At 34.8% G+C, this 14,966-nt stretch overlaps 1 protein-coding gene across 3 annotated transcripts in view; it reads left to right on the forward strand.

The window, feature by feature from the left end:
• gtdc1 (glycosyltransferase-like domain containing 1) overlaps nt 1–14,966 on the forward strand; it is an 83,457-nt gene that overhangs the window by 26,876 nt on the left and 41,615 nt on the right. For all 3 annotated transcript variants that reach the window (XM_066687510.1, XM_066687509.1, XM_066687511.1), the window contains exons 3-4: nt 3,581–3,748; nt 6,132–6,305. In XM_066687510.1, the coding sequence (XP_066543607.1) occupies nt 3,581–3,748; nt 6,132–6,305 (342 nt within the window). The remainder of the gene's footprint in view (nt 1–3,580; nt 3,749–6,131; nt 6,306–14,966) is intronic.

Genomic DNA, 14,966 nt, shown 5'->3' on the forward strand with positions numbered 1-14,966 from the left:
ACTAATTACAAACTTATTTTTCTTTCTAGGAATATTCCATGAGTAACTATATTCCTGGGTGTTATTTGTTTATGATTTCTTCTGAATATCTTGAAAGGACTTTTTGACCGATAGAAAGGACTGCTCTGTATTTAAGAGCTGGTTACTTTTAGTTCAGAGTATATCAGATACAGTTATTATAAAATTATAAAATATCTGAATAATTATTTGTAGTAAAATACTTCTATCTTTGGTTCTATTGTAAAGTTGAAATCACTATTACAGTTTGTCAGTCCTTGCATATAAACCTTAACTACACAGGATATCCCTGAGACTATTATTGGCAGGAAAAGGTAAAAATAGAGAACTTTCATCTGGTTTGAGTCAATATGCTGTATTACTTGGGGGGTGGTTTCTTTTGTACGTGGTCCTTAGATTTTGATTGAAGCTCAAACGGTCCAGGAAATGCAAATAATCCTCATGCTGAAGATGTACAGTGACGTGATTGTGTGGCGGTACGAATGGCTCGTGGGCTCACCACATAAAAGGGACTGTTTCAAGAACAGATGAGTAAAGGCTGGGATAAGTTAGGGAGACTCTGAGCTTCAAAGCATTATAGGTTTGCTTCCACATCTCGAACAGAAAGATGTGTATTTTATTAATAGCATTCATCATCTTGTTCAGTTTTAACTTTATTTTGAATTACCATAGCATGTGTTAGATGGGGAAAAAAATCCCTTAAAGTTGAAGTACAATAAATGATACTGTATGTAATACCTGGAAAATGTATCTTTGATTTTTAATTTAATTTAACAAAAATGAAAGTATTTTTCACTGTGTGTCTAATCCTTATGCATGTGATTTATAATAAGTGAAAAGGCTGTGTGAACGGTTACAGTATGAGAGACTGTATTTTGCAGAGTTTGTGCAGCTTAGCTTTGTATTGTGGTCCTCTCACCCAGACTGCACAAGATGACATCTCTTATACAATAAGAGACACACTTCACACAACCTATTAACTTACACATGAAAACACTCAATTATGACAGCAGCATTGTAACATTTCATCCTCCAATGACATAGACGTTTATCAGCATTTCATAGGCTGATTTGCATATCATTATGATTTAAGTGGTGTCCCATCATTCTCTGGCCCATCATTCTTTAACTTCTTCTTTAGGAATATCATGATTTAACTATAATGACTGTCTTCAATACTGCTTTCCAATTGGGCTTTAGAAACTGTAGAATACGATTGGCTGTTACTCAAAACACAATGCACAGTAAATCCTTGTCAATCCAAACTCAGTGTTCCATATTATTAAACCAACAAACAACAAATACATGCACAAAAGACCTTAATGAAAATGCAATAATTAACTCTGTAGAGGGACTTTATCATCAGTTTTGGCTTGCTAGGAACATATAATCAGCTTTGCCTGATGCCAGAACCTTTACTAGTGGGTACAAGTGTTAATAAACTTCCAACCTATGGTTCATTAATGCTCATTTAATGTACTTGTAATGATAATGTTTGAAAGAAAATGCTTTATCATTGTGTTGCACAAGAGCTGACAAATCTAAAACCTTATAAAAGAAATAATTAGTATCTATTTAAAGTGTTAAATACTGACCAGAGTCACTGTTAAGCTTGTTATCCAGTGGATGTTCCATTAAGGGATTTATTTCTTATAGAGTTAACTAAGGAGTTATTACCTGAAAATTGATTATATTATTCAGGAATTCCAATGTGTGTATGTTTATTACAGGGCTGTTGAAAATCGCCATGACTTTTCATTTTCTTTAATTTTATTTCTTATTTATTTTCAGTGTTTTATTTTGTCAGATGTCTGCAAATTTCCCCCCAGAGAGCAAAGCGCCATGCTGACATGAATTCCAGAAGAAACCTAAACCAGACAGATTTGTAAAAGTGTAGGCCTGTATGTGTATGTGAACATATAAATATGTTTTTGTGTATGTATATTTCTACATAATACATATATACATACATACATACATATACATACATAGATACATAGGGTATGTATGTTTAATGAGACATATGTGTTTTGCATTCAGGGTTACAAATTACTTTAGATTTATAACTCATTTAATATCCATCATGCTTATGCGGTCTATAGATGTTTTATTATACAAGCAGACAGAAAACATTGCTTGGAGGAATGGCCATGTTTAGTTTACAAAATATTTGCCATTTTGTTAGGATTCCTCAGATGAAGCGGTATAATAGAAATTAGTCAAAAGCACACATCTTAAAATATGTGACAATATACCCGTTTGCTTTTATTTTAGGAAAACTATAGCTCAGATTTCTTCTTGATAGAATACAAAAGTATTCACATCCATCACTCGAAACTATTCTATCCATTTAGTTTAATTAATATTATTAATGAATGCTTAAAAAAAACAGTGTTGTTTTATCTTGTGAATGCATATTATATTGAAGTCTGTTCTTTCTTTTATACAGAGACTTGATACACTGCTTATGAAATGGAAACAGGAATCACAGCTCAGCTCTGACCTTGCATGTCACCAGACAGGAACCCCATTGAGTATCTGTAGGATATCTTTGATCACTATATGTGCGATAGATAGATAGATATTATTTACAATGTAATATAAAAGTAGGACTAATTAAAAAAGTTAATATTTTAGGAAGCGGCCCATGAAATTTTGGGACCTGAAGTAGATGGTCCTCGGTGGGAAAAAGCTTGGGAACCACTGCTCTGCAGAATAGACCGTGTGGGCAGCTGCAGGGCAATATTTCTCTGTTAATATTTTTCAACTTGGCCCAAGAGGGACAGTCCCAAGAGGTTAAAAGGGTTAGAAGTAATTTTGTTTTGTCTCTGTCCTCTTAAATAGTTTGTTAGAAAATGTGTGTGCAAATTATGGCTACTGTTTTCATAACAGAAATCATGTCACTGTCTCTGAAATTTGTTAGCTTTGTCATCAATTTACAAATTATTTTTAACTTGACTGTAGGATCTGTTTTCAATTTTTTTTTAAGTTGTGTTTTGTTTGTCACTATGTTTATAAGTCTGTACACACAGAAATATACTGTATTACCTTTTTTGGCACTGTCATTATACTGGATATGAGCTGATTTGCTTTATAGGAAACCATCAGTGTCACAACAGTCTAACCTAAGTCTGTAGTCTAAGTCTATAGTGCAAGGAATAGGTCTCTTCAAGAAATGATAATTGCAGAGGGCAGAATTCCCTTGTCAGCTTCTTTTCCTTCAGATACAACTTCCTTTTCAAGTTTTACTTTCTTTTTGTGAAAAAAGGGGGGAAGAATCCGCACATTCCGACTTTGTGTACTACTTACTTTCTATAATAGCAACCTGAAAGCTGGTGAGATCCCAATGTGCTCTTTAAAAAATAAAAAAAATGTCTGCACAGACTTTTTATTGGTATGCTTTACAAGATCAAAACTTTTAACTGCAGAGGTCTGGTATTAAGAACTATCCATTGAAGTGTCCCTGCAGGGGATCTGTTTTTTGTTTGGGAGGTTGAGGGGTGAAGGTGGATGTTGTTGAGTATGCTGACAGAACCTTAACACTATTCTCTTTGTTCCTCAGGGTGCTTCTGACCAGCTCAGTCCTTAACCTGGCTGAACTAGTTGCCCTCCGACCTGACCTTGGCAAACTGAAAAAAATCCTGTATTTCCACGAAAATCAGCTTGTGTATCCTGTTCGGAAAAGCCAGGACAGAGACTTTCAATATGGATATAACCAAGTTCTCTCATGGTAAACTATATTCTTCAGACCAATACCTTATACCCTTAAAACCCCCCTCAGCTGCAGCTATCTGTTCTCCAAATTTATAATTTTAATTGATTGTGTTTTGTGTTATCAATTTGCAAATTATTAATAGATATATTCATAAAAACTATAATTTCAATGAATACACACTTTGGGTCTTCAGCTTGTATGTTGAATCATCCTAACAGGTCACTCACTGGTTCAAGTCCTGATATTTATTGATCTTAGCTGCATTCTCACAGACAACCACACATATAGACTGCTGTTTTCTCAATGGGGAGATCGACTTAATCCTGTGCTTGACTGTGTTTTGGCAGAAGAAAAATAAACAATCTTGTGAAGATTCTTGATGTGAAACTGACATTTTTTTATTGGCTTTTCCCCAAATAAACATTTAGATTCATGATGGGACTGATGTACATCAATAGTTTAAAATCTAAACTGGAGTACAATGACTAGAAATTGCGTTGAAGTCCCAGTTTTCCTACACTGTTGTGTCCTGGTTATTTTTGGGACTTTAAAAGATGATAAGCTACCCACTGAAGCCGTTCTCAGTTGAGTTGAGATTTGAATTTACGCTTGTTATCTATCAGGGCTTGAGATCTTGCACATTCATAGCCAAGGGTCACGTTGTTGCTAATGAGGTGTGCATTTGCCTCATGGGGGAAGGGAGAACCATGCCAGACAGCTTTTATACTAGAGGGCACCCACTGGTGCAGGAGTTGGCATTGACTGTGGTTAACCCAGCAGAAATTTCAGGCCTACTCTGTCCCAGTAGAAGCTGCTACAAAAATCAAACTAAATACATACAATAAAAAACTGAAAGAAGGCATATTTATTTACTCATAAGGTGATTTGTTATAAAATAATTTTCTTCTTTCATCTAATCGTCATTTGAATATATAAATACATTACAAATATCGACTAAATACGAGAGAGCAAATGATTACAGCATACAGTACTATGTACAGGCCTTAGTATTTGTTGCCTGTTGCTTAATAAACCTGTCATAATTAGCCCCGATAATGCTTAATTATTATGCGTGAAAGGATGGCACTTCTAAAGCATTAGCCTGTTGATTTCCACTGGGCAACATGTCAATAATATTCACTTTTAATGTTCAATTTATCCATTGAGTCTAGCTTTAATTTATTAACCCACTTAGAAATAGCATCATCTTGACCTGTAAGACTAAACTTTTTTTGTTGTTGTTGATTACATTGACTTTCATTAGAAACAGAAATCAGTGCAATGATGAACTGCTGAGCGTAATACTTTAGTTGTGCATTGTAATTTATCAAAGAAACATCAGATGCATTTCTTTGTTTTCATCTATAAATACCCTTGGTGTGCTCAAAATATCAGTTGAAGCTCACCAAAGGAGCTGTAATTGGAAAAGAAAATAGTACTGCAGTGATTGATTAAAAAATAAAAATACTACACCAGCTAAAATGAAGCATTGTCATCTGAATACATGGTTTTAGGTTTTACGTATGGTTTTCAGAATGTGTCATCATTCATGAACAATCTATTCTTTCTTTTAAGAAGTAGAAAATTGTTAGTAGTAATTGTGCACTGTAATCATAAAACCATCGTACTTCAGTGACAGGAAAGGGGATGTTCATGTGCACAGTAACCCCTGCTGTTTGTATCCTCGTCGTTTAATCGAACCAGCATTAGTTTGGTAGCTTACAGTCCACTAACCTCTGAATTTTAGCTGCAGACTTCATTTTCCAAAGATCTGAATTCATCCAGAGACTCAGCAAATTTTAGGATCACGAGGACGGATGGGAAAATTACTTTTATGATGAAGACTTTTTTTTTACCTTGCTATTCATTTTTATGAAGCTTATCCCTGTTCAAACTCAACTGTGGCATAAATAGTGTAGTACCTGCCTAAAAGCAAGTCACATTCCGAAGTGAATCCATCTGAACTGAACTAAAATATAATACAACAAAGGAAGCATCCTTAAACATTGTGAAGTACTGGATAGAGATGCTAAGAATGCACAGAAAACTAATCTATGCCTTTTAACTTTTATGAAGACTAATGAACAATAAGGGAGAGTGAAAGACATCTGATATACTGTAAGGTTGAGGATATTTTCCAGAAGGATCATATCTATCTTTGTTGGCAACTTCCTTAAACATGCTTCACATTATGTTGAGCAATTTTATATCATGCTATAAATGTAGAAATTGAATGTGCATTAACCGTACCAGAATCTGAATGAAACTAAATAAAGTGGAAAAAGTTTGACGGCACTAATACAGTGCAAAATATCAGTGTATTTTATACATTCTGTGTTTGATTTGCTAGTTGTGAGTTGGCTATCTGCTGAACATGTACCTTTTGGTAATTTCCCAGCTTGGTGGCAGATGTGGTGGTGTTTAACTCTTCTTTCAACATGGAGTCCTTCCTCACTTCCATCAGTACCTTCATGAAGCTTATTCCAGACCACAGACCCAAGGATTTGGAAAAGCTCATCAGGCCCAAGAGCCAAGTTCTCTACTTTCCGATCAAATTTCCTGATGTCAGAAGGTTGGTCTTTTCATCTTAGCAGCAGTAATTTTCCTTCCAGGGATAACCACACATTGATTAAAAAGCAGAGTATTTGTTTTTAATCCATCCCTGCAAGCTGGTTAAGTTTAGGTATACAGTAAACAGCAATCCAGCACAAGTTGCATGAGAATGAAAGGAAACAAAACACTTTCAAGTTCAATACAGATGTTTATCACTTGTATCTGTGGAGCCAGTATTATTTTACATACATATGTAATACGCGTATTTAAGTTCACTGTGTGTAAATGTTGTCTCCTAACATATTATTTTATCTCACCATTCAGGTATTAATTATAGTATGCTGATAATTATAAGAACTATGAATGTATAGCAATGCATATTTTAGTCATCTTATCATACCTAACTTATTTGACAGAATTTGTTGTGGTTTATTTTGCCCAGTCCAAAGAAAGTTTAGTGTGAATTAGAAGGTGAACTACACTAGGGGAGGGTATTTTTTTTTTTTTTTTTTGCAGTGGGGCTCTTGCAGTTGCTTGGGTTTTTTGTTGGTTTGTTTTTCAAATTTCTTTTTTCCCCTGAATGTGTAGTGTGATCCAGTAAAACTGAGCCTTGTATTTAGCAACCAATAAGGACAACGCATCAATGAAGATCAATTTACTATTCTTTAATGAAGTTAATTTGACCCCATTTCAAAAGTCTATTGTTTATATTAATTGGAGAAATGATGTTCAAAATCATTCCTCCTCCATTTGCTCTGTTTAAAAATGCAAGTTATCTCATACATCTTGAGATTTAAAACAGGCCATTTATTTTTCTAATCCCCAAAAAACACCTGGCTTTTTCCTTTGAACAGGAGCCAGAGTTGAAGCATCCTAGTAAAGAACACATAAATTAACTACAGAAGTAGAGGGCTTCCCATAAAAATACATATGAATAACGATTATCATATTGTAATCCGTATAAAACGCATGTATTTGAAAGCCTTGTTAAGGTCCTTTATAATGTGTGAATTAATTATATAGGTTCTATAACATGAAATTACAGCATGTTTTTATAAATTATTTCTCGTCATTTATTGTTTAATCAACACTCAAAGGTATTACTATTTATGTGTGTTTGTGGGGCATGAAGCAAAATGTGATCATGTTTGTACATTGATTTTAAAAATATACATTGTGTAGCAAAGTCAAGTAATCGGTACTGTATAAAGTCAATACTGTATGGTTAAGTCTAAATATTTTTATAAGCAAACACTAACGGCATATAATAAGTAATTATTGAAGCTCAGTCCCTGAGGAAGGGTTGTCCCTGAAACATGAGAGCCGAGAAAAACTTTGCCTACGGTAACTGTGTCATAAGTATTTTGTTTTATAGCTTTTCCAATTAGTGGTAGAGTGTGAATTGATTTGAGAATCTCTTTGAATTTTTATGTTGACATATGTATCTCTGTTAAGTAAATGTATGTTGAGTATGTGATTATATAATTATCGACAATATTTGTTAAATTTCTAGCGATATTTCGTAATTTGAAGATAAAATAACAGTAAGGTATCTCCGGATGACAAAAGGATGGAGTTTTCAGTTGAAGGTGCTGTGCTACTACTGTTATGAGCTTTATCTACTTTTAGTTATCTGAATATTTATAAATGACCAGACTTTGTAGGAGCACACAGTTCCCCTTGTGAAAATCCACTCCAGATTTAGTAGGCCATCACATGCTGTTACAATATCTTTAGAGCTGATTTTAGAGAGATGCAGAAGATTGGACTTTGTGTACAGAAAAAAAATGCTGTAAAAGAGCTGAGATTCATGATGCAAGCTTCTTGCCCAGAGTGTTTTTCAGCTCATTTTCAAATGGTAATTTGCCTTATCCAAAGCAAACTCATAGAGTGTAAGTAAGTGATTATTTGCATGGCTGACAATCATTCAACATGCCTGCGGTCTTTTTTAAAATGCTCTAGTTTGTCCAGTCCTTGGAAAAAAAATGCTCAGAAAGACCAAAGGCAAAAATGTGAGGTGATTTTTAATGTTTTTTGCTTTGAAGTATGTTTTTATTTGTCCCTTTCATTAAAAAAACCTATGTGCCTTGACAGTTCTGATCAGCCTCGAACCTCACAGCACTACTAGTTGACAGTGATGTAAAGCATATTAAAATACTTCAAGGTAGTGTAAACATACTGCATAACTACATTTGCTTTTAATTGATATACACTATTTAATAATTACATTAAAGTGGAGGTTTTGATACTGATTGTGCTTGTGTTTGTCTGTGTGCACGTGTGTATATTCTGGTACTGTCCAATCATTATAGTGTCCTGTGTTTTGGTACATGTACACATTCCTTTAATATTACTTGCAATACCCTTATCTGTGAATGTGTGGGCAAAATAGAATATTTCAATTAAATTTTTTTAGCAATAGGAATTTCACAAGAATGTGTGTGTGTGTTAAATGTATGCTTTATTTGCACAATATGTAAAGACATAGGTGGGTATAACATTATTTTAATTATTTTTGTAATTCCTGAAATGTTTTTTAATATATATACATATATACATCGATCAGCCATAACATTATGACCACTTGCCTAATATTGTGTAGGTCCCCCTTTTGCCGCCAAAACAGCCCTGACCCGTCAAGGCATGGACTCCACTAGGCCTCTGAAGGTGTGCTGTGGTATCTGGCACCAAGACGTTAGCAGCAGATCCTTTAAATCCTGTAAGTTGCGAGGTGGGGCCTCCATGGATCGGACTTGGTTGGCCAACACGTCCCACAGATGCTCGATTGGATTGAGATCTGGGGAATTTGGAGGCCACTGCTCCATGGTCCAGTTATGATGCTCACGTGCCCATTGTAGGTGCTTTCGGCAGTGGACAGGGGCTACGCAGCCCCATACGCAACAAACTGCGATGCACTGTGTGTTCTGACACCTTTTTATAAGAACCAGCATTAACTTTTTCAGCAATTTGAGCTACAGTAGCTCGTCTGTTGGATTGGACCCCACGGGCCAGCCTTCACTCCCCATGTGCATCAGTGAGCCTTGGCCACCCATGACCCTGTCGCCGGTTCACCGCTTTTCCTTCCTTGGACCACTTTTGATAGGTACTGACCACTGCAGACCGGGAACACCCCACAAGAGCTGCAGTTTTGGAGATGCTCTGACCCAATCGTCTAGCCATCACAATTTGGCAGTTGTCAAAGTTGCTCAGATCCTTACGCTTGCCCATTTTTCCTGCTTCTAACACATATACTTTGAGGACAAAATGTTCACTTGCTGCCTAATATATCCCACCTACTGGTCATAATGTTATGGCTGATCAGTGTGTATATATATATATACAAGATATCACTGGGACTGCATACAATATTGTGGTCTGTTTTGCCTTTATAAACTTTTTTTAACACAATACAAATACTGACTGCCTGGAAATAGTAGTTTAGTTCTCCCCATAATTCTACCAGCGTCAGTACCATACATATTCTATCTTACATTTCTCTTCAATCAGTTTCTTTAAGCAGCTGCCATATTTAAATGGTCTTATCCAGTGGTGAAATGATCTGGGCGAGGGGGTGTAACTAGTGTGTTATAGGAGTGAAAGTTCAAGTTTGATTAGACATGATATTTTGACATCAGAACAATGCTACTGTGACATTTTATTTCAATATGGCACAGTATGCAAACATACATGTCATCCATGTGTTACGCAGAATAACAGATATAAGATAGTAATTCTATTAAGGGTCTCTATGAGAGAACTCATTGAAACTTGTAAGTTTATCTTTTATTTTTTATAATACCTATAACTCTTGCGTGAAATATTGGAATCTGCTGGTTTAGTACCCAGTTGTATTCTCTTGTTTACGCAAGGTGAACAATAAACAATCAAACAGGGCCATTTCTATAATTGCCACAGAAAAGCTTCATAATTGCAATGCCACCGCGGAGAGAAACTCTGTACTTAGATATCTCTGCAGGGAAACCGACATGTCTGACAGCTCTGTAATTATGAGGTAAATATCATAGGTGACGCACATTGTGTAAGAAACTACCACTGGTGGCAAATTGGCAGGACGGTGTGTGTGTGTATGTGAGTTCATTTGTGCAACTAAAACTTGATTTAGCGAAGAAAGTGCTTGTTTATACAAATAAAATGCATATTTCTAAATATATAATGTTCATATTTATTCATGCAGTGCAATCAGTATTTCAGAGTTCCCCTTTCAGCTTTGATAACATTTAAGGCTTTAATGATTTAGCTTTTTGTTCCATTGTTGCAGCTCAGTATTGGTTCTCTTAACAATTTCTTTATACACGTTAAAGTTTTTGTTGTAACATGATCCTGCTTTCCATTTGTAACTAACATTAACTTCTTGACAGTGACATGGAGCACAAGTTTTCATCCTTATATACTTTGTATTCTGTACATCCCTTAATTATAACAAGGGCACCAGGACGGGGGGATTGAAAAATCCTGAAACGAAAAACAAATCTGTCAGAAAAGGTTTTTTTTACACAACCACAATAAAGAATCCCAATTGATCTGTGAGTCATTCACACTTTTAATTTTATATTACCTCTTCTGGACAGGCAGGCTGTTTCTTTGAGATTTTGCCACAGACACCAGTGTATGTCTTAGCCAGTGTATGTCTCTGCTTGCTAATGAACTTTCCAGAAAGACAGCAGTCCTATGAACACATCAGAAGTGCTAAAGGGGGCGTATATTAGATTTTCTTGATTGACTATCACCATCGAACTGATAAATTGTGATATGAATGGAAGTAAGCTAAACAAGCTAGAGCTCACACGCTAAAGCTGCACAGCCTGGAGTTTTTTTTGTCTGAGCAGGGAATTCAAAAATGCCTCTTGAGAGATGCTTTGACCTATTAAATACTTATAGGAAGTGCCTTTGTGAGGGTTGCAAATCCAAAGAAGTATCCACAAACTACTGGTTGCCAGTGTTGATAAATGTAAACATGTTTTTTTTTTAGAAATATATGTGTGTATGTTTGACAGATATGCAATTCATACTATATATAAATATATATACATAGAATAGATATAGATAGATGTCAGGACATAGTACACCTAAATCAACTCTTAGTTTAATTTCAAAGTTAGGAATACATTTAGAGGCAAATGTTATTGTGTGTATATGTACATGTTTATGTGTGTGTGTGTGTGTGTATATATATATGTATGTATGTATGTTTACATGCCATACATATAAGATATAGGTAAGGTAAATTAAATTGATGTTCTCTGGCCTATCTGTGAAGCAATTCTGATTTGGTGAAACTTAATGGTGCTAGAACGAAAGTCATAGATTGGAAACTGGGGCGGTTCCAGTTACTTAGGCACTATCATTAGTTTTCAATCTGTGCAGCATAGCCATGATGCATTCTTATTTTCCTTTAAAACTAGCATTCTTTTTCTTAACAGATTTATTTCTCCAGAGATTGTAGCTTCTGTAAAAACAGACTTGTTCAACAATATGAATGAATTATTGTACTCTGGGGCATAATATTGATATGTAACATTAAAAAAAAAAAAAGTTGATCTCATTTGAATTCAGTTCATATTAGTAGAAAAACTAATAGTTCTGAAAGAAAATATAACAACAAATGCTCATCCATATACAAACTTTTATTTGTATATTGTAAGTTTTCAACAGACAGATATCTGTTCTCAAATGCAGATATACATCAATTGCACTTTGACTGTAGATCTCTATTTGATAAAATACTTGCTAAAGGAACAAGTAAGCCTTGTGGTGTAGGTGTAAAAAAGAGATTTAGGGAAAATAAAACCAATTGTATTATCAGTTTTGGCAGGGTCATTTATCAATCAGTATTGAAACATTGACAAGTGGTAATTTAATAGTGAATGACCTGCATGTCAGGAAGCTCCAGTGACAGACAATGCAAACTCATTTATCACTCCAGAACCCTAATGCACTTCATTGCAATTCACTATTCAGGTCTGGGACACGTTAACGCAGAAATTAGATGTTGGAATTGTTGTTTTAAGTAAATAAATTCATATGTGACCAGCAGGTGCTGCATTTATGAAGATATCCAGATATGCTTTCCTTTGAAACTATTAACGACTAAACTATATGCGTGTGTGTGTATATGTGTAGATATGTAGATATATATATATAGCCTGTTTTTAAAAAAGAATGTTTATATCTGTTTGTAACATGAACTATAATCAGCAGTACGATAGCTGTCAAGAATAAGGATGTTATTGTTTTAACATTGTCTCTTTAAAGTTAACAAATCGTCCAATAAGTATGTCATATATCAACACCTACATTTAAAAGTCATCAAATGAACACAGGAATGCTTCTTTTGGTTGAAGGGTTTATTATACATGCACAAAGGAGAGCCAGATCTATTTTGACTGAATGCTAAACTCCAAACATCATATTATATTATTTTATTTTATGAAAAAATAAAAGTTATTATATGTCAAGATTGTACTGTAATATGTTATAGTTTTCATTTTTTTAGTAAACGGAAGATCAGTAACGAGCCTAGGTTTTGAATGATAGGTTTGGCTATCATGGACTATGTGGGATTGAAATCCATTGATGGTGCACTATGGGATCTGAAGGTCCACAAATGGCTGACTTAAATATAGATTGTGTTGGTAACCATGGCAGCTGTTGGGTATCCTGCTTGTAACTTTCCCTGTGAAAAGCACAAAGGTATACCAAGGTACTTTATGCATGTGATATTAATTTTTTTGGTGAATAATTTAGTAATTTGAGGATAAAAAAGGAAATAGAAAAAAAACATTGAACACTACTGGGTTTTCAGTTGAAAGCGGAGAAGAGGAATGATAATAACTAAAACTAGTGAGCTCTTATAAAAGTGAAACCCAAAGAGTATTGAAAGTTTGCTTTTAAAAAAAATAAAGCTGTTTGAAACATTCTCTTCCTTGTGCCAGTGCACTGTGAATTGCCTCTTGATTGTATGAATACATTAGAACTTATGAAAGACGAGAGACAGGGTTTGGAACTAAAGTCTGTCTATCAGCAGCTGTGAACTTGATTCTACCCATCTTAATTCCACTGTGAATTAGTGATAAACTCAGAATCTAAATGGCCCTCCTCCACAGAAGACATTTTACTCTATGTATGTTCAGCATATGACCTTTTAGTGAGAAGAGCTGAGAAAAGATCGGACTGTTTCCCTTCTGCAGGTCATAATACTATATTACAACAAACTAGATCCTGGAACTATGCATACTGTAGTTTTTCATGAGACGCACACAATTGTTAATCAAATATTGATTCTGTTTAGGAAGTAAACACACATAACCTTGCACATATATTTAAAAAGTTTATTAAAAGTTTAAGATTGTCAAAAAGGCACTATAAAAAGTAGCCTCAATAAGCCCTAAAACTTGAACACACGAAGGTTCTTCACTTTGATGACTGCAGATAGACATGATGTATTATTATATTATTATAAGCATATTCTAATCAAAGAATGATGTATGTATATTTACCATTCCAAACTCATTTAATATAAGCTCTTCAGTAATTCAAGTTGCCTATATTAAAGGCATCTTAAAATTATGGAAGTGAAGGTATGGTATAGCTTCAATTCTTGTACAGCTTTTTTTATTTTGTTTTTGTGCCAAAATGAACCACAATTGAGTCCATATGGTGTTTTGAAGTTTCAAGAAGTAACCATAATAAATAAGAATGAATTAAGGATCAGAACTTATGCTACTGATTTAATATAAATAATAGAACTTTTGGGCCCAATTAAATAAAAAATGTTCGCGCTGCAAATCGCTCTCAGAAGCATTAGCAGAATTATTGCAAATGGATTTTGCGCAGCTAGACTTTCGGGGTATGAAATCTAAAATGATTTGTGGTGCCAAACAAGCTTCTCACAGATCTTGTTACGCACAACAATGCCGTGGGAGTGGTCACATTCTAGTGGTATTAAATCATAATATAGTTGTGAGAAAACAGTCTGTAGTTTTCTATTAACAGGTTGGTCAGTGTTTTTATTGAAGTCTGTGTCGTCTCTCGTGGTGACCTCTTGTGGTTCCCACCCTCTGTTTTACCTTAAATAGTAACCATTGTGATTGGCTCGGAGTGGCTTTCTTGCTGCCTGCCCATTGTGGAAGCCTCCTTCTTGTTCTCAGCTCCTGATATTTTAGATTAAATAGATAATGTCCCTTTAATTACTATTCTGAAAAATCAGTGCTTTATTTTTCTCCTTCTAAATAGGTTACTGATGTAGTTATGGCTGTATGAGTCACATGATATGAATGCAGGAGATTTATGCTTCAGGTGTGGAACTGATTCCTAATTTAATAAAATATATTTTATTGTCTGAACAAATATTTTTATTGTATTCATACAGAAGCCTTCAGGAGAAACTATTTAGCCTTTGGTCATGTCATATCCTCTTGAAGCCTCTGATCCATTCCCTCTGGCTCAATTTCAGTTTTTTTACATTTCTGTTATATTTGCTCATTATATTGTGCATTACGAAAGTCATCTTCATTGTATTTATAACATTTAAACAGTGTGTGTTTGGAAAGAGAGGCAGAGGGAGAGGTGCATATTATTTTGCAACTTTAACAAAGGATTCCAAACTCTCTATGGCTTGTATTCAGCAGATTACATCATTGTGTATATCTGATGTTTAATT

The sequence above is a fragment of the Amia ocellicauda genome, chromosome 16 (assembly GCF_036373705.1).
Source record: "Amia ocellicauda isolate fAmiCal2 chromosome 16, fAmiCal2.hap1, whole genome shotgun sequence".
Classification (NCBI taxonomy): Eukaryota; Metazoa; Chordata; class Actinopteri; order Amiiformes; family Amiidae; genus Amia; species Amia ocellicauda.